This window comes from Pogoniulus pusillus, chromosome 25, assembly GCF_015220805.1.
Source record: "Pogoniulus pusillus isolate bPogPus1 chromosome 25, bPogPus1.pri, whole genome shotgun sequence".
Lineage (NCBI taxonomy): Eukaryota > Metazoa > Chordata > Aves > Piciformes > Lybiidae > Pogoniulus > Pogoniulus pusillus.
Window position 1 is genome coordinate 18,377,424 of NC_087288.1, and position 19,401 is coordinate 18,396,824.

At 49.1% G+C, this 19,401-nt stretch overlaps 1 protein-coding gene across 3 annotated transcripts in view; it reads right to left on the reverse strand.

Moving 5' to 3' along the window:
- Positions 1–13,187, reverse strand: part of LIN9 (lin-9 DREAM MuvB core complex component) — a 76,420-nt gene extending 63,233 nt beyond the window's left edge. Inside the window, exon 1 of one of the 3 annotated variants that reach the window (XM_064164608.1) lies at positions 13,109–13,187. In XM_064164608.1, the coding sequence (XP_064020678.1) occupies positions 13,109–13,187 (79 nt within the window). Of the gene's footprint in view, positions 1–11,002; positions 11,022–12,511; positions 12,639–13,108 lie in introns of those variants that run through there. The other 2 variants (XM_064164611.1, XM_064164610.1) reach the window with 2 other exon arrangements.
- Between the last annotated feature and the right edge of the window lie 6,214 nt (positions 13,188–19,401).

The following is a 19,401-nucleotide window of genomic DNA, read 5'->3' on the forward strand; positions in this document are numbered from 1 at the left end:
GAAAGTCCAACAGAGAGCTACAAGGGTGATGAAGGGACTTGAACATCTCTCCTCTGAAGAAAGACTGACAGACCTGGGGCTGTTTATACTCTAAAGACAGGCTGAGCTGAGATCTTATTAACTGTCTGAGGGGTGAGTGTCACAGGATGGCAGGGGTTAGAAGGGACTCAAAGAGATCACTGAGTCCATCGCCCCTGCCAGACTACACAAACTAGCTCAAGACACAGAGGAACACATCCAAACAGGCCTCGAAAGCCTCCAAAGAAAGAGACCTCACAACCTCTCTGGGGAGCCTGTTCCAGTGACCTTTACAGTACAGAAGTTCCCCCTTGTGTTGAGGCAGAACCTCCTGTGCTGCAACTTACACCCATTGCTGCTTGTCCTGTCCCAGGCAGCAGTGAGCAGAGCCTGTCGTCCCCCCCCCTCCTGGCAGCCTTCAGATACTTAGAAACATTTATCCAATCCCCTCTCAGTCTTCTCCAGACTAAGCAGCCCCAGGGCCCTCAGCCTCTCCTCATCAGCCATGCCCTCCTGTCCCCTCATCATCCTCGTAGCCCTCTGCTGGACCCTCTCCAGCAGATCCCTGTCCCTCTTCAACTGGGGAGCCCAAAACTGAAGGCAGTATTCAAGATGGGATCTCAGCAGGGCAGAGCAGAGGGGGAGCAGAACCTCCCTTGATCTGCTGGACACATCCTCCTAAAACACCCCAGGATCCCATTGGCCTTCTTGGCCACAAGGGCACATTGCTGTTGAATGGATAATTTCTTGCCCACCAGGACCCCCACGTCCCTCTCCACAGGGCTGCTCTCCAGCAGATCACTTCCCAGCCTGTACTGCTGCAGTTTATTATCCCTCCCTAGGTGCAGGACTCTGCACTTGTCCTTGTTGAACCTCATTTGGTTCCTTTTTGCCCAGCTCTCCAATCAGTCTCCCTGGATGGCCACACAACCTTCAACTGTCTCAGCCAAGCCTCTGAGTTGGGTTTCATCAGCAAACCTGCTGAGCAGACTCTGTCTGTCCCCTCATCAATGTCACTGATGAAGATGTTGAACAGCACCAGACCCAGCACTGATCCCTGAGGGACTCCACTCTCTCCAGCTGGATCTGGCACCATTGCTTACCACTCTTTGAACTCTGTCTTGCAACCGGTTCCTAACCCACCTCACTGTCTGCTCTACCATCCCACACTTCCTCAGCTTGCTCACTAAAATGTCATGGGAGACAGTTTCAAAGGCCTTGCTAAGGCCAAGGCAGACTACATCCACTGCTCTCCCTGAACCAACCCATTCAGTTATGGCATCATAGAATGCTATCAGGTTAGTCAAGCAGGACTTCCCCTTGGTAAATCCATGCTGACTGCTCCTGATAACCTTCTTCTCTTCCAAGTGCCTTGAGATGCCCTCCAGCAGGAGCCACTCCATCATTTCTCCAGGGATGGAGGTGAGACTGCCTGGTCTACAGCTCTCTGGAACCTCTTTCTTGCCCTTTTTGAAGGCTGCAGTGCCATTAGCTCTGCTCCAGCCCTCAGGCACCTCTCCTGTCTGCCACGAGTTGGCAAAGATGATGGAGAGCGGCAGAGCAATAACCTCATGCAGTTCTCTCAGCACCCTTGGGTGCATCTCATCAGGGCCCAGGGACTTGTGAATGTTTAATTTGTGTAACTTATCCCTAATCCAGCCTGCACTGACCAGTGGGGAGCATTCCCTCCTCCAGGCTTCCTCTCCTTCACCCAGGGTCTGGAGTACATAGAGGACTTCAGCTTTAGGTGCAAAGACTGAAGCAAAGAAGGCATTCAGCAGCTCTGCCTTCTCTGCACCCTCAGTTCTCAGGCTGCCTCCTCATTCAGTAGTGCCCCCACACCCTCCCTGTTCTTTCTTTTTCTGCTGATAGATTTGAAGAAGCCTTTCTTTTTATCTTTTACTTCTTTTGCCAGCTTCAGTTCCAAGAGGGCTTTGGCCTTCCTTGTTGTCTGTCTACAGCCCTGACAACATCTCTGTAGTTTTTCCTACGTGACCAATCCCTTCTTCCATGAATTGCAAGTTTCTTTCTTTCCTGAAATTTCCTTCAGGAGCTCCTTGCTCACCTATGCAGGTCTCCTAGCACAGCTACCTGATTTTTTACTCAGGGGAACACACCTGGCTTGGGCTTGGAGGAAGTGGCCTTTAAAAATTAACCATATTTCTTGGGCTCCTTTATCCTTCAGAGCCTTAGCCCATGGGATTCATAGAATCATAGAATCAACCAGGTTGGAAGAGACCTCCAAGATCATCCAGGCCAACCTAGCACCCAGCCCTAGCCAGTCAACTGGACCATGGCACTAAGTGCCTCATCCAGTCTTTTCTTGAAGACCTCCAGGGACGGTGCCTCCACCACCTCCCTGGGCAGCCCATTCCAATGCCAATCACTCTCTCTGTGAAGAACTTCCTCCTAACATCCAGCCTAGACCTACCCCAGCACAAAGGATTGCTGCATGCATGCCTCTGAAGAGCACAAAGTTAGCTCTGCAGAAGTCCAGGGTTGTAATTCTACTTATTGGTCTGCTTCTACCCTGTATAATACTAAACTCCACTATGTCATGATCACTGTCTCCAAGGCTGTTCTCAGCCCTAATGTCCTTAAGTAGTTCCTCTTTATTAGTTAATGCAAGGTCCAGCAGTGCACCTCTCCTTGTGGTTCCTCCACTACCTGCATCAAGAAATTATCACTGAAGCTGTCAGTCACTTTTCAGTAGTACCCAGTAACAGGGCAAGGAAAAACAGGTATAAGCTGGAACACAAGAAGTTCCACCTCAACATGAGGAAAAACTTCTTCATTGTGAAGACAGATGGAGCCCTGGAGCAGGCTGCCCAGAGAGGATGTGGAGTCTCCTTCTCCAGAGACTTTCAGAACCCACCTGGATGTGTTCCTCTGTGGCCTGCTCTAGGTAGTCCTGCTTTGGCAGGGAGGTTGTGCTAGTTTGAAGCAGGGTAGAACGTTTTGGTGAGAAAAAGTAGATAATTGGCTGTGAAACGAAAACAATAGTAATGTCTACTCCCCTCACAGTCTTGCTGAGAGGTATGGGAACAAGAAGGGTAAACACTAGATAACACTCTCACCATTTTGTTTTCACTTTCTAGCTGGGCTCAGACTGAGCTGCATCTCCCTAACCTCACCTGCCACTCACCTTTGCTTCTTAACATCTTGGCTGAACCTCTTTTCTTCCTTAGGACTGGGGTAAGGTTGAGAGGGGCAGGGGGAAGGTGCAGGGGTGGTTGAGAGCCCCTCCTGGGGACTCAGGTTTCTGGGAGGGGAGTTGTGTTTCTGCATTATTTTTACTTTGTACATTTCTGTCTATAACTGTATATACTGTGAATATCTGCTTGTATATTGTGCTAGCTGTAAATAAATAGCTTCATTTATACTCCCAGAACCGGCTGAGTCTAGTCTGGGTGACTTCTAAAGTGTGGGGGGGCAGGTAACACCCAAACCACCACAGAGGTTGAACTGGATGACCTCCAGAGGTCCTTTCCAACCCCTATCATTCTGTGACTCCACTCTCATGCAACCAGTTGCAGGAAATTAGCACCCTCACTTGGGTAGCTTAAACCATTACAATATGTTTAGGACACCAAAATGACGACGGAGAGCCATAAGCTCACTTTTACCTTGAAAGCAACAATATGATACATAAGTTTTCTTGTCAAGTTCTTCTGCACTGATTTTAAGCAGCAGTCCCTGCAACACCATCAAACTTCCCCAGATACAATACATCTCCCTTCTTCCTGTAGCTTGGTAGTAACATACATACCACCAGAGACACAAAACCAGAAAGCAGAATGATCTTCTGAACGTATGACAACAACGAACCAACCAACCAAATATTCAATCCACTTAAAAGCACTGCAGAGACTGCAGACATTGCAAAGCTATCTGGGATAAAGGTTTAAAAAACTATCCAACATTTTAGTTCAAATAGTAGTTGTTTTATAATATCTCAGCCTCATATTAAATGACAGCAATTTTGTAGGCTCCTGTTCTGAATAATAAATATATACTCATAGGTGGTATTTGTAAGCAGCATTTTAATTACAAACATATAGAGATTAAAGTATAATACACACACATGCTTGAATGTAACTGCCCATTATGACAATGACACAGATTTAATTTCTACAAACATCAAACACTCAAAAAAACAATGAGTGGAAAGGATGAAATAAGGCCCATGCATCACTGAAGGTGTTACAGCCAAAATCTATTGCCAGCTCATCCAGGTTCAGAGGATCATGGAGGTGACTTAATTAGTAATGAGTAAAAAAAGCCTCAACCAAGAAGTATGGCCAGCTCCCCACAGCAGTGGCTCAGAAACTGGAAAGCCTGCTTTCAGTTGTCTGTGCTGGCACACTATCCCAGTACAAACTGTACAAGTGGCTAAGTCTGGTCTTTGTATCCTATTGACCATTATTTTGTGCATGCTGCTAGTAAATTAATTACTTGAGCAGTGCTTGCACCTGACTAAGCCTGAAAAATTAGGAAAGGATTCAGAACAGAGCTAGGAGAATGACTGAAGATCTGAAAACATGCCTTACTGAAAGAAAGTCAAGGCACTCCAATATTGTTCTTCCCAAAGATGGCCAACATCTGCACTGAGCACAAGTATCTACTTGTGATTCAGCAAGTCTTAGTCAGACTGGAGAGTCTGGCAGAGAGAAAAAACTAAATGAAATTGATCAAAGGCAACTGTGGAGTCTTGTACCTGGGAAAAAAAACAAACCTAAGTAGAGGTTGGAGACTGACCTGCTGGAGAGCAGTGAAGGGGAGAATGACTTGGGAGTTCTAGTGGCTGGAAGTTGCACCATGAGTCAGCAGTGTGCTCTTGTGGCCAAGAAGGCCAATGCCATCATGGGGTCTATTAGAAGGGCTGTGGTAAGCAGCTCAAGGGAGGTTCTCCTCCCTCTCTACTCTGCCCTGGTGAGGCCACATCTGGAATGCTGTGTCCAGTTCTGGGCCCCTCAATTCAAGGACAGAGAATTGCTTGAGAGAGTCCAGCAGAGTCACAAGGATGATTAAGAGAGTGCAACATCTTTCTTATGAAGAAAGGCTGAAGGAGCTGAGGCTCTTTAGTTTGGAGAAGAGGAGACTAAGAGATGACCTTATTAATGTTTATAAATATGCAAAAGGTGAGTGTGAGGAAGATGGAGCCAGGCTCTTCTCTATGATGCCCAATGAAAGGACAAGAAGCAATGGGTGGAAGTTGAGGCACAGGAAGTTCCATGGAAACTTGAGGAAAAATCTCTTCACTGTGAGGGTGACAGAACACTGGAACAGATTGCCCAGGGATGTTGTGGAGTCTCCCTCTCTGGAGATATTCAAATCCCACCTGGATGTAATCCAGTGTGAGCTCTGGCTCTTGCAGAGGGGTTGGACTGGATCATCTTTTGAGGTTCCTTCCAGCCCCTAACATTCTGTGAATCAGTGATCTATGAAGAAAGATAACACAGACAGCAATAGTTCTGCAGCCCCCTTTTAGAAGGAAAAGCATAACTGCATCTATTTGTCAAAACAATTAATTGGGTAAGTTCAGGTTAGCAATGAATGCAAAGTTTAGCAGATTTCATATAACTATACTGCAGATGAAGCTCCAGGAACAACAGCCAGAGTGTGTCCAGAAAAAGGCAATGAAGCTGGTGAAGGGTAGTGCTAGGGGAGATTTAGTTTGAATATTGGTAGGAGTGGTCAGGCATTAGGACAGACTACCCAGGAAGGTGGAGGAGTTGCCATCCCTGGAGGTGTTGAACAGATGTATGGACATGGCACTTCAGAACATGGTTTAGTGACCATGGTGGTGTTAGGCTGACAGTTGGTCTCAGAGGTCTTTTCCAACCAAGTCAAGTTTATGATTGTACACTTAGAAATTAAATGTCAAGCTTCCTATCATTCAAAAATTTTAAGCCAAGTTTTCACCTACAGCTAAAAACAAAGCATGGAATCAATGCACAGAAATTCCAAACAGCAGTATTCTATCAGGCTTAATGAAGAATAAGACAATGCAAATCTTTGCCAGCCCTGAAAGAAATCATCAAAGTGCCCTATCAAACAGTGTGCAGTAAATAAAACTTGTGTGCTAAAATATGAAGCATTTAGTAGTATGATAACAGAAAGGCAATTAGAAACTAATAGTTAGGAATAGGTATATTTCTGTGTTTTGTAACACTTGCAAGAAGTGCTTTTTCCAGAATTCCATGCAAAATTGTATTAAAAAAGAATCTCAGGTCCACAATGTGAACCCTGATGTTTTCATGCTAGGCTAGCTCAAGACATGAGCTTCTGCAGCAGCTGCTGGTGTGGGTTGGACACACTGAAGGATGGACAGCTCCCCTAGTCCTGAACCTCTAGCACAACCACCAGCAACCATTTCTCAAGCCACAGCCTCCTTCCTCCAGCTCAAGGTGGATCACCATGAAAAGAACCTTAAAAAAACCCTTCTTTAACTGTTCTGCATGCAGCTTCAACAGACTTTTAAAGTAACTCAGAGTATTGCTGAGGCAGAGACAGACTTCAAGGCACAGGGGGAAAATAAATCACAGAATGGGTCAAGGTTGGAAGGGACCACAAGGATCATCTAGTTCCAACCCCCCTGCCATAGGCAGGGACATCCTACCCTAGAACAAGGGACACCCTACTCTAAATCAGGGTAAAATCCCAAAAGCTTTTCTCCTTTACAAAAAATTAGTTACCTTTAAGTTTAAAAATAAGCAGCCATTAGCTCCCTTCATATGGAAACACCACAACTGAACAAGAGACACTGAGCATGACTGCAATTCAATATGGGCAGTAGTTGATGCCTTGATGTAAGTTTTCAGCACTAAGATGAACAAAGCAATTTAAACATAGCTTCTCAATAGCTGATCTTAGATAGGAACACAGAGACAAGCACATTGCCCTTGTGAAAGTGTTTATTATTATTTTTATAATGGATTTGTAATAGCTGGTTACAACTTTGAAAATCAAGGTAACAACCACACCTTGAGTGCTGTGTCCAGATCTGGGCCCCTCAAATCAAGAGAGATGTTGGAAGGTGTCCAGAGAAGGGCAACAAAGCTGGTGAGGGGCCTGGAACACAAACCCCATGAGGAGAGGCTGAGGGAGCTGGGGGTGTGCAGCCTGCAGAAGAGGAGGCTCAGGACAGAGCTCACTGCTGTCTACAACTACCTGAAGGGAGGCTGTAGCCAGGTGGGGTTGGGCTCTTCTGCCAGGCAACCAGCAACAGAAGAAGGGGACACAGTCTCAAGTTGTGCAATCAGGGGAGGTCTAGGCTGGATGTTAGGAGGAAGTTGTCAGAGAGAGTGATTGGCATTGGAATGGGCTGCCCAGGGAGGTGGAGTCACCGTCCCTGGAAGTGTTCAAGCAAAGACTGGATGAGGCACTTAGTGCCATGGCCTGGTTGACTGCATAAGGCTGGGTGCTCGGTTGGCCTGGATGATCTTGGAGGTCTCTTCCAACCTGGTTGATTCTAACCACAGAGATGCTCCCAACTTCACTAATATGTGGGCACAAAGAGGCACATCCAAATCAATACAGAAAATTCTGGGATTCCAGATAAATAATTACATAATGTAAAACCTTTTCTCTCCAAATCATTATCCTAAATGCTGCACAAGTTATTTTAACACTGTTTGCAGTTAATTCAACTACATCACCAGCCCTAAAAATGGTGTGACAAAGCAAATTCATGAAGAAGAAACACAAGCCTTTATTAGAGACTGAGTCATTAACCCTGAGAGAGATCACTCCTCTACACAAGCATGGCACCAGTTCTTTCAACAGAGGAAGCACCTCATAAGCTTATTCAGGAAAGCCCAAGAAGATGAAAAGTGTGCATGAGAAGGGGAAGGGGATTTGGGTAGCTTTTAAGCTCCCAAAACTTTGGGTTTGTTGAACAGGTAAATAAATTAACAGCCACTTTTTGCTTCAAGCACAGATCAGTATTTCCCACATGTTATGAGCCCTCTAATAAGCTGATATCTGTGTCTTTCCAAATCCTAATTTAACTTCTGGATGGAGTCAGGTTTTCAGCCATGTGAACCCTTTTTACAGGACTTGTGCAGGCAATAACCACACCACCAAAGCCCTCTTTTTTTAAACACTGCATTCTCATGAGGGACAATATGTTGATGCCATGGTAACATACAATTTTAAAGGTATGCAGCACAACTGATCCCAAAATTATCAGCTGTGGGTATTATTTTGCAGTGATGAAACTGATCTTGAGCCCTTTTCTAAATGCTATAATCTCATATAGTTCCACTGATTTTTTTTCTAGACTCATGATCTATTGAGCCATGTTGTTGGAAAACAAAAGAGGCAAGAGGTATGCTGCATCCCCTCCTCAAGCTGTCCAGGAAAGCATCTGGGCAGAGCAAGTAGCTATGCAAGGGCAAGGCACCTGTGAGCCACAGCATAAGGTTATGCTGGGACTAAAGACAACTATTTCCACACGAAGGATCAGCCTTATGCTGCAGTCTCCATCCATAGGATAAGGGGCCATGAAGATAGAATCTTGTCTCCCTTACCTTACTTCTCCATGTCCTAAAAAACAAGTCACTAGAAACAGTACCAGAAATCACAAAATCACAGAATTTTAAGGGTTGGAAAGGATATCAAAAGTTCATCTAGTCCAATGCCCCTGCCAGAGCAGGATCATCTAGAGTAAGTCACACTACTAGGAAGGCATCCAGGTATGTTTTGAACATCTTCAGAGAAGGAGACTCCACAACCTCTCTGGGCAGCCTGCTCCAGTGCTGTGATCTTCACTGTGAAAAAGTTTTTTCCTTATGATCACATGGAACCTCCTATGCTCCAGCTTGTACCTGTTGCTCCTTGTCCTGTCAGCAGGCATCACTGAGCCAGGCTCCATCCTCCTAACACTCTCCCTTCCCATACTTATAAGTGTGAATGAGGCCACCCCTCAGCCTCCTCTTCTCCAAGCTAAAGAGATCCCAGCTCCATCAGCCTGTCTACCAATATGTGATATTTGGCAATACACTACTTGTTTCAGTATCTGCGCTCTAAAACATTAACACTGGCACCAGTCACTGCTACAGCCTGACTTCTTTCTCAGATTCACCTGTCACTTGTTGGTGTTTGCCAACACCAGCACAGAAACAGTGCACTCTGTGGTAGCTTGGTGGTTTACTTGTGGTGGTGGCCCCATACTCATGATTATTTACTTAGAAGCAAAAGCATGGTTAGCTATCAAAAATGGCATCTTGGTTTCCTTTTACAGAGATGATTCCAGGCATCCTCCTCATTCAGACTCAACTGTGCAAAAGAACACACCAAGACACAGCTTTGTCTGTGCTGTTGCCTGCAGAGTCCCTACTGGGACAGCCTTCTGATATTTGTTTTACCAAAGTCTCACCTCAGTTTCACTGCATCTATGTGATAACAGTAATCTACAAAGACAACTGCTGTCACCAGTAGCAAGAGTTACAATGAATCAAAAAACATTGGAGTTTGAAGTGATCTCAAAAGATCCTCCAGTCCAATTCCCCTGCCAGAGCAGGATCACCTGGAGTACGTCACACAGGAAGGCATCCAGGTGGATTTTGGATGTCTCCAGTGAAGGAGGTGTTCCTCCTCTTATTATACTAGATTTGATGGACCTGAGATTATTTAAATACATAATTAATATATAGTGTTTTCCTTTTCTGAAACACACACAACAAACCATCTGGTTTGCATCACTAGAACTGCCCCCCATTTATCTGTGCTCCAAAATTGCCAGGAGATAAAAAAGAGAAGGGGAAAAAAGTGATAGAATCGATGCATTGACTAAAATTATTCACTCATCAGGCAGCAACCCAACAGTCTGCAGCAAGAAATTCTGTCTCCAAAATATGCATAAAACTTTTACTATTAAAAAGTACTTCTGCAATTTGGACCTGAAACATTCTGGCATTTTCCAGTAAGAGGACTTGCAACAGGTATGTTCTTTCTTCACAGCACTTTGCTCCACCTTGGTTACTGTGCCACGCTCCCCTGGCAGCAATATGAAGAAAAGGCCTCAACTACAAGAAATGCACATTAACCTGGACACTGCCATCTTCATTTTTTAAGCTGTCAGTGTAAACTCTCTTCTCCACTTCCAAAGGACAGAATGTCAGCATTAGAGGAGAGCTGAAGAATACAGTATCACAGTATCACCAAGGTTGGAAGAGACCTCATAGATCATCAAGTCCAACCCTTTACCACAGAGCTCAAGGCCAGACCATGGCACCAAGTGCCACGTCAAATCCTGCCTTAAACAGCTCCAGGGACAGCGACTCCACCACCTCCCCGGGCAGCCCATTCCAGTGTCCAATGACTCTCTCAGGGAAGAACTTTCTCCTCACCTCCAGCCTAAATCTCCCCTGGTGCAGCCTGAGGCTGTGTCCTCTTGTTCTGGTGCTGGCCACCTGAGAGAAGAGAGCAACCTCCTCCTGGCCACAACCTCCCCTCAGGTAGTTGTAGACAGCAATAAGGTCTCCCCTGAGCCTCCTCTTCTCCAGGCTAACCAATCCCAGCTCCCTCAGCCTCATCTTGTAGGGCTGTGCTCAAGGCCTCTCCCCAGCCTTGTCGCTTCAGCAGATAAAATGAGCACATATTATGAGAGACAGCTACGTGCATTACACTCCTCTTCCTCCTGGGTTAAGAGATATGTACTGCCAAAGAGCAAGTAGGTGCTATCAGAATATTCTGGAATGGATTCCACTTAATCAGATTTCCAATTTGAAAGTGAAACTGCACAGTTCTTACCACACAGCAAAAAATTCTGTTTTCTTGTCATCGAGTATGCTGTGTTCACTTACAGCTCTTTTCATGTGAAAGCTCAGTTATGGTCTACTACTTTATGACTGGCTCTGCTGGACAGAATTCACAGGGATATGTAACTCTGAAAGTCTGAGGCAAGAAACTAACTCTTTTAGGGACTTATTTTCACACCATTATGGAAGACTCCAAACCCGTATTTTGTAATGCTTACTGTTAGTATCCCTTAAGCTGCAGGCTGGAAACTGCATGAAGTCAATGTTAAAACAGTCAGGACTAAGTTTACATCTTCATCTTAGGCACAAGACTGGAAAAGAAAGAACCACGTGTAGCACAGTGTAATCTGAAAACATCCAGTTCACCATAATGGGGAACAGGAATGGAAGTAGGAGGCAAACACTCTTTGGAACTGTCACATTTCTAGCAGCTCACCAACACTACAGAAAATGGGAAGTTCCCTACTTGACTGCAAACACAAACATCCCCTACTTACACCAAAATCAAGTAAATACAAACCTTAGAAACAAGGTCAGCACAGCAGAAGTCTACTCCCTTCACAAATACAAGCACTGCATCTCTGCTTCACCTGCTGAGCAGATACCATAACAGTGATGCCACTGGCAAGGGTCTGCAGTATAGCACAACCACCAGTGACACCGAGTCACATGCTCTAATCTAATGTCTGTTACAGGTGAAGCAACAGACCTGTCAAATCTTCCTGAGGTCACTGTAGGCAAATGTGACAAACAGTTTACTTTTCAAACTTTCTATTAACTTCCTGAAACACATGGTGCCTTCCCTAGAAGACAGAAGAACAGTAACTTAAATACCATCCACTCTAATGAGGAGGAAAAACTGATTCAATAAGCAATAAAACACTGCCAATTATTAATTACAGTTGTTTCAGTTGGGCCATGACTAGTATTAATGAGACTCCAGTGTGACACAGCACACATGACTGAGCTGTACAAAATTGAGAGCCTTAGTTCCACTCTTAATTTGCAATGATCCTTCATAAATCTGACTATACAGGCACATTAATTTTTCTCCAGACTCTTGCTGGAGTTGCTACAGCGACCCACATAGAGATCTTGCTTGTCAGAAGCAAGATTTCAGCTCTGGGGCATCCCTAAGAATCTGCTGGTATAGAAACAGTTGGTACAGTCACAAACTTCCACCCTGATGCACAAAACAACGTCACCAAAAATCTAACCCTACTCTGTTGTGTGCACATTTGCTCAAACTACGAGATGCCCTAGTTTTAGTTTGGCATGTATTTAGTTTGTAGGATGACATGTCACAGTATCACAGTATCATCAGGGTTGGAAGAGACCTCACAGATCATCAAGTCCAACCCTTTACCACAGAGCTCAAGGCTAGACCATGTCAAGAGAGCAGGCAGCCACATTTTATACCCTGCATAACTTCCTCTCCTATAACACTCAATACCTTGTGCGTGAATCCGTGTACAGAGCAACAAATGTATATTTTTAACCTATCCTCAAGTTTTCATCTGATTCCTGTGTTCATTAAAAGTGACATTTGCAGAAATGTCATTTAGGTGCACAGGTCTGCATGCATGCAAGCATGTATTTTTTTGTATTGTCTGCCTTTCACCTATTGACACATAGTACAGTCCTTGAGCTTTTCCCACTGCCTTCATCAGTGCCCCCTAGATGCAGTGTGCATGCCCGAAGCCCCCCGGTCCTTCAGAGGTACTCACGTCGGAGACGGCGCACGCCACGAACGCGTTACCCTCCTTTCTCCCGAGGACGGCAGGAGGAACAGGAGCACCAGGCACCTCACCCCGTCCCCGGGGCAGGAGGCTCCTTCCCCGCGCTGCCCTCACCCCCACCGGCAGAGCAGGCTGTCAGGTGCTGCCCGCACACTCACACCCTCCCTCCCGCCCGGCCCCCGATTCCCGCGCCCCCGCCCCGCCCGGCAGGTGACGCCCGGCCAGCCCCGCCGCCTCACCCAGCCGGGGCTGCAGCCCCGACACCCCAGAGGGCAGCGAGGGGCGCACCCTCGGGAAGGAGCTGCTGGCTTGCTGCGCTCCCCCACGCCACCGGCTGGGCCGGGGCTTCGCCTAGGAGGGGCGGCGGCTGCGGGGCGGCGGCGGCGGCGGGGGAGCGGGCGGGCCGGCCCGGTTGCCAGGGAGGAGGCTCGGGCTCCGGCCCCACAGAGCGCCCACAGGGAGAGGAAAGGAGCCGGGGCGGCTGCGGAGCCTGGCGCGGGCGCCCCGCCGGGGCAAGGAGGCGTCGGCGCGGGCGGCGGCGGCGGGCGGGCGGCGGCGGCGGCAGGGGCCGGGGTCGCTACTCACTCTCGTCAGGCAGCTGATCGAGCTCCGCCATCTTGAACCAGCCGCGCCGCTTTTTCAAAGGCTGCCTGGCGCGGGGCATTCTGGGGGAGGAGACGGGGCCCTGCGCGAGGCGGCGCTGCCGCGCGGGGACGCCGCTCGCGGAGCCGGCGCGCGGCGGGCGGGCGCGTGCGCGCGCGAGGCGGCCGGCGGCGGAGCGCGGGCGGAGGGGAGGGGAGGGAGGGAGGGGAGGGAGGGCAGGAGGCGGCTGGGGGCGAGGGGCGCGACCGCGTCCTGGGGCGCCCCTGGAGGGGAGGGCAGGAGGCGGCTGGGGGCGAGGGGCGCGACCGCGTCCTGGGGCGCCCCTGGAGGGGAGGGCAGCTTCGCCCCCATCCGCTCCGGTGCGAGCAGGAGCGGGACAGCGCCTGTGGCGGAGGCCCTGCGCTGCCCACCGGCGGCACTCCCGGGTTCCGGCGGGACGAGGGCAGCGGGCGCCCTTCGCGCTTGGCGCAGAGGGTCACCGCAGAGTAGCTGCGCGTAGTGACTGTAAGCAATCCCTGGGGCCAGTCCGCCTTCTTCATTCAAGACTTTGCTTCTAATCTCGAAACGGTAGTTAACTTCATTTCCCCCTCCTGTTAGCTGCCCCGTGCCTAACCAAAATGACTGCAGAGCGAGACTTGAGAAGCAGTATGAGTAAGAACCCCACCACAATCACCTGTGGCCCTGTAAGTCATGGTCTGTGGCAGGCACTCTTGCTGGAGAGCGGCTGAAATGCTCGCCGAGTCCTGAAGGTCAAGGTCTGACTCCTCAGCACAGGGGCAGAGCCAACAAACCACTGGCATCGGATGGTTGTTCCCTAACAAACTCCTTGTCTTGCTCTGCCCTCTAATGCAGTCCCCAACCATCATAGCAAAGCTTTCTGCAAGCAGCAAATGGTTTCCTTATGTACTCAGCTCAGATCTCTGCACCACAGTGAATTTTAAAGCTTCTGCATCAAGAAATTTAAGCATAGAGAAACTACCATAAACCACAAGCACCTTAAATGCTTTTGGACTGGACACTTTACATGGGATTGACTTTGCCAACAGGACTTAGCTGCTGCTTACACCAAACCAAGTGTCTTTTTTTTCCCCCTTTCAATATATGAAAATGTAAATTGATGTTCAAAATAAATGAGCAGTGTATTTTCATAGCATCATAGAATCAGTCAGGGTTGGAAGGGACCACAAGGAGCAGCCAGTTCCAACCTCCTTGCCATGCCCAGGGACACCCTACCCTACAGTAGGCTGCCCACAGCCTCATCCAGCCTGGCCTTAAACACCTCCAGGGACAGGACCTCAACCAGCTCCCTGGGTGAGAGCCAGGAATGGGCTCTCACCACTCTCATGCTCAACAACTTCCTTCTCACCTCTAGCCTCAACCTACCCATCTCCAGCTTTGCTCCATTCCCCCCAGTCCTGGCACTCCCTGATAGCCTAAAAAGTTCCTCCCCAGCTTTTTTGTGGACCCCTTTAGATGCTGGAAGGCCACAAGAAGGTCACCTGGGAGCCTCCTCTGCTCCAGCCTGCACAGCCCCAACTCTTTCAGTCTGTGCTCACAGCAGAGCTGCTGCAGCCCTCTGAGCATCCCAGTGGCCCTGCTCTGGGCACACTCCAGCATCTCCACAGCCTTCTTGTAATGAGGGCTCCAGAACTGGATGCAGTATTCCAGCTGGGGTCTCAGGAGAGCAGAGTAGAGGGGGAGAATCACCTCCCTCACCCTGCTTGCTACATTTCTCCTGCTGCAGCCCAGATCTGGCTGGCCCTCCAGACTGCATCATTTTAGTGAAGGCTAAGTCACGTTTTAAAACACACTGCCAACAGCACACTGGGTGTAGTTAAAAATGTGCTTGCCTATTTCATAGACTCAGAGGATTGCTTCTGTTGGAAAAGACCTCCAAGATCGTTGAGTCCAACCATCAACCTAAGGCCACCATGGCCATTAAAGCATGTCCTGAAGTGCCATGTCCACATGTTTCTTAAACAGCTAAAATTAGCACATCATTTAAAGCATCTAGGCAAAACCCAAGGATTCTGCAAGGCACAGAAAATGTCTACCTTGAGATGTGGAACAGAGCTTTGAATGTGTGTTCTTAATTTGCTGTGAACATCAGCTGGCTGGGCACTCGAGCAGCTTGGGAGGGGCAGGATATAGGGCATGGTAGAAAACAATTTTAAATAATTAAGGACCAAAAAAAAAAAGAAATCATCAATGCTGCCCTTGTGCTTAAGAGAAAAAAACAAAAGTGAGTTTGTAAGAGAAGAAACTGAGTCAAGTCCTGTGGAAAGTCCCTCGGGGCTTTCTGTGCTCGTTGTAAAGGAGGTTTAAAAGTAAAGAGAAACATGCATTTCCACCCTCTTTTTCAGGTCATCTTGAAAGGCTGTTAAAAGAGCCTCCTTCCCCTTCACCCCCAAAGGGCCTAAGACACTTCAGCAAGAGCTTTCCACAATGCACAGCACAAAACAACCCAACCAGAGAGATGCAAAGTGGCGCAGGCTAACCCTAAATAAACGAGCAATGATGCAGTCATTGGTGCTATTTCCAATGCCACATGCCTGACAGACTCCTACAATCGTTAAGGTTGGCAAAGACCTCTAAGATCATCAAGCCCACCCTTAGAATCATAGAATCAATCAGGTTGGAAGAGACCTCCCAGATCAGCCAGGCCAACCTAGCACCCAGCCCTAGCCAGTCAACCAGACCATGGCACTAAGTGCCTCAGCCAGGCTTGGCTTCAACACCTCCAGGGATGGTGACTCCACCACCTCCCTGGGCAGCCCATTCCAATGCCAATCACTCTCTCTGCCGACAACTTCCTCCTAACATCCAGCCTAGACCTCCCCTGGCACAGCTTGAGACTGTGTCCCCTTGTTCTATTGCTGGGTGCCTGGGAGAAGAGCCCAACCCCACCTGGCTACAGCCTCCCTTCAGGTAGCTGTAGACAGCAATGAGCTCTGCCCTGAGCCTCCTCTTCTGCAGGCTGCACACCCCCAGCTCCCTCGGCCTCTCCTCATAGGCTTTGTGTTCCAGGCCCCTCACCAGCTTTGTTGCCCTTCTCTGGACACCTTCCAGCACCTCAGCATCTCTCTTGAATTGAGGGGCCCAGAACTGGACACAGCACTCAAGGTGTGGCCTGACCAGTGCTGAGTACAGGGGCAGAATAACCTCCCTTGTCCTGCTGGCCACACTGTTCCTGATGCAGGCCAGGATGCCATTGGCTCTCTTGGCCACCTGCGCACACTGCTGCATCATCTTCAGCTACTCTCTACCAGCACCCCCAGGTCCCTTTCCTCCTGGCTGCTCTCAGCCACTCAGTCCTCAGCCTGTAGCACTGCTTGGGGTTATTGTGGCTGAAGTGCAGAACCCTTCTACCCAACACCTCTGTGACCACTAGACCATGTCCTCAAGTACCACAACTACTTGTTTCTTGAATGCCTCCAGGGCCAGTGACTACAGTGCCTGCCCGGGCAGCCTGTTCAGTGCTTCTTCAGTAAAGAAATCCTTCCCAATAGCCAACCTAACCCTACCCTGGTGCAGCTTGAGGCCACTACCTCTTGTCCTGTCTCTAGTTACCTGGGAGAAGGGGCCAACACCAGCCTCACTACAACCTCCTTACAGGTAGCTGTAGAGAGCACTGAGGGCTCTTCTCAGCCTGCTTTCCTTCAGGCTGAACAAGACCAGCTCCTTTGGCCTCTCCTCCTAAGACATGCTCTCCAGAACACTGACCTGGTTTGTTGCCCTGAAAGACCCGCCTGAACATGAGCCAGCAGTGTGCCCAGGTGGCCAAGAGAGCCAGTGGCATCCTGGCCTGCATCAGGAATGGTGTGGCCAGCAGGAGCAGGGAGGTCATTCTGCCCCTGTACTCTGCACTGCTTAGACCACACCTTGAGTGCTGTGTTCAGTTCTGGGCCCCCCAGTTTAGGAGGGACATTGAGATGCTTGAGCGTGTCCAGAGAAGGGCGACGAGGCTGGGGAGAGGCCTTGAGCACAGCCCTACGAGGAGAGGCTGAGGGAGCTGGGATTGGTTAGCCTGGAGAAGAGGAGGCTCAGGGGAGACCTTATTGCTGTCTACAACTACCTGAGGGGAGGTTGTGGCCAGGAGGAGGTTGCTCTCTTCTCTCAGGTGGCCAGCACCAGAACAAGAGGACACAGCCTCAGGCTGTGCCAGGGGAGATTTAGGCTGGAGGTGAGGAGAAAGTTCTTCCCTGAGAGAGTCATTGGACACTGGAATGGGCTGCCCGGGGAGGTGGTGGAGTCGCCGTCCCTGGAGCTGTTCAAGGCAGGACTGGACGTGGCACTTGGTGCCATGGTCTGGCCTTGAGCTCTGTGGTAAAGGGTTGGACTTGATGGTCTGTGAGGTCTCTTCCAGCCTTGGTGATACTGTGATACAAAGACCAGTCCTTCCAGGATGGAGGTCAACAGGCACGATAATGATGCTAACACTATTTTTGTATTCCAGGCAGGCTCCCCTTGTTCCAAGGCTTGTATGCTGATGCACAACTCAAGGTAGTGCCACTGACTTCCACAGCTGGCAGAAGATGCTGACCTCCAGTGAGACTTTCACCACTGTGCTGTGCCAACCTTGTCCTAAGGTCTCGCTGTGCTGAGAGCAGCGGATGCCCAGCACCAGCCTGGTGCTACAGCTTTCACTGAGGCTGAGGTTTTCAGGGGAGGGAAGAGGAGTTTTCTACAACATAAGCACATTTTGCAACAGTCTTCTGACCCTGAATTTCTAGAAGGGAAAGAGCAAAGCAAGCCCCCCAGTGCCTTGCAGGGATTCTTTGTACAGCGTGATAGTACAAAACAGATGAAAAAGCTGAGCGAGATTTCTCCTTGCCCTCAACACCTCCTGCTGATACCTTAAGCATTACCAGGTCAGAAGGTAGAATTCCATTTCCCAACAGTGTCATGCTGAGGATTCATTCCATCCCAACAGCTACACTGGGAAAATATTTAGCTGTAGCTATTGCCACTCACTGAGCTGACAGCGTAACAATCAGTGCTGTACTATGAGGATTCCTGCTCTAAAAGGCCTTCTCCATCCTGGCCTCTCATGAGTGCTGCAGTATTTCTGTATGTTAGCTTCCATTTCTCCTGCACTTGCTGTTTCTGAGGCACACAAATGGGACTGCTTGACAAAGCCACAGCCAGAGCCATATGACAGTTATTACAGAATGGTTTGGTTTGAAAGAGACCTTAAAGATCAACTAGTTCCAACTCCCCTGCCATGGGCAGGCACACCTACTAGACCAGGTTGCTCAAGACCCTGTCCAACCTGGCCTTGAACACCTCCAGAGAAGGGGCATCTCCTGGGCAACCTGTTCCAGTGTCTCACCACTCTCACTGGAAAGAATTCCTTCCTAATTTCCAGTCTAAATTTCCCCTCTTTCAAGCTTCAATCCGCTGCCCCTCATCCTATCACTACAAGCCCTCATAGAAAGTCCTTCCCCAGCTTTCTTGTAGCCCCCCCTTTGGGTACTGGAAGGCTGCTCTGAGATGTATGCAGACAAATGCACAATGTTCCCAGGGTGTCCTTTCACCAGTCTGGCAAATCTGCAGTTTCCACTTGGGTGATGTGGAAATGGCAGAGTCATCCTGACAGACAGGCACTGTGACCAGCAGCATTTGCTCTGATGGCTAATGACCCGCCAGTAGGTACTGCTGACTCAACCTGCCTTGCACAGATGGAGGCAGGTCTTTAAAGTGGCTTCACTCATGTCATTTGCTTTCCCAGAGGGTCATGTTAGGCAACTACTCTAAATGGTGTGCACCAAAATGCTGGAGAAAGCATTTCCATTGGCCACAACAACCCCAAGCAGCGCTACAAGCTGGGGACTGAGTGGCTGGAAAGCAGCCAGGAAGAAAGGGACCTGGGGGTACTGGTGCATAGTAGGCTGAAGATGAGGCAGCAGTGTGCCCAGGTGGCCAAGAGAGCCAATGGCATCCTGGCCTGCATCAGGAGCAGTGTGGCCAGCAGGACAAGGGAGGTTATTCTGCCCCTGTGCTCAGCACTGCTCAGGCCACACCTTGAGTGCTGTGTCCAGTTCTGGGCTCCTCAATTCAAGAGAGATGTTGAGGTGCTGGAAGGTGTCCAGAGAAGGGCAACAAAGCTGGTGAGGGGCCTGGAGCACAAAGCCTATGAGGAGAGGCTGAGGGAGCTGGGGGTGTGCAGCCTGCAGAAGAGGAGGCTCAGGGCAGACCTCATCGCAGTCTACAACTCCCTGCAGGGAGGCTGTGGCCAGGTGGGGTTGGGCTCTTCTGCCAGGCAACCAGCAACA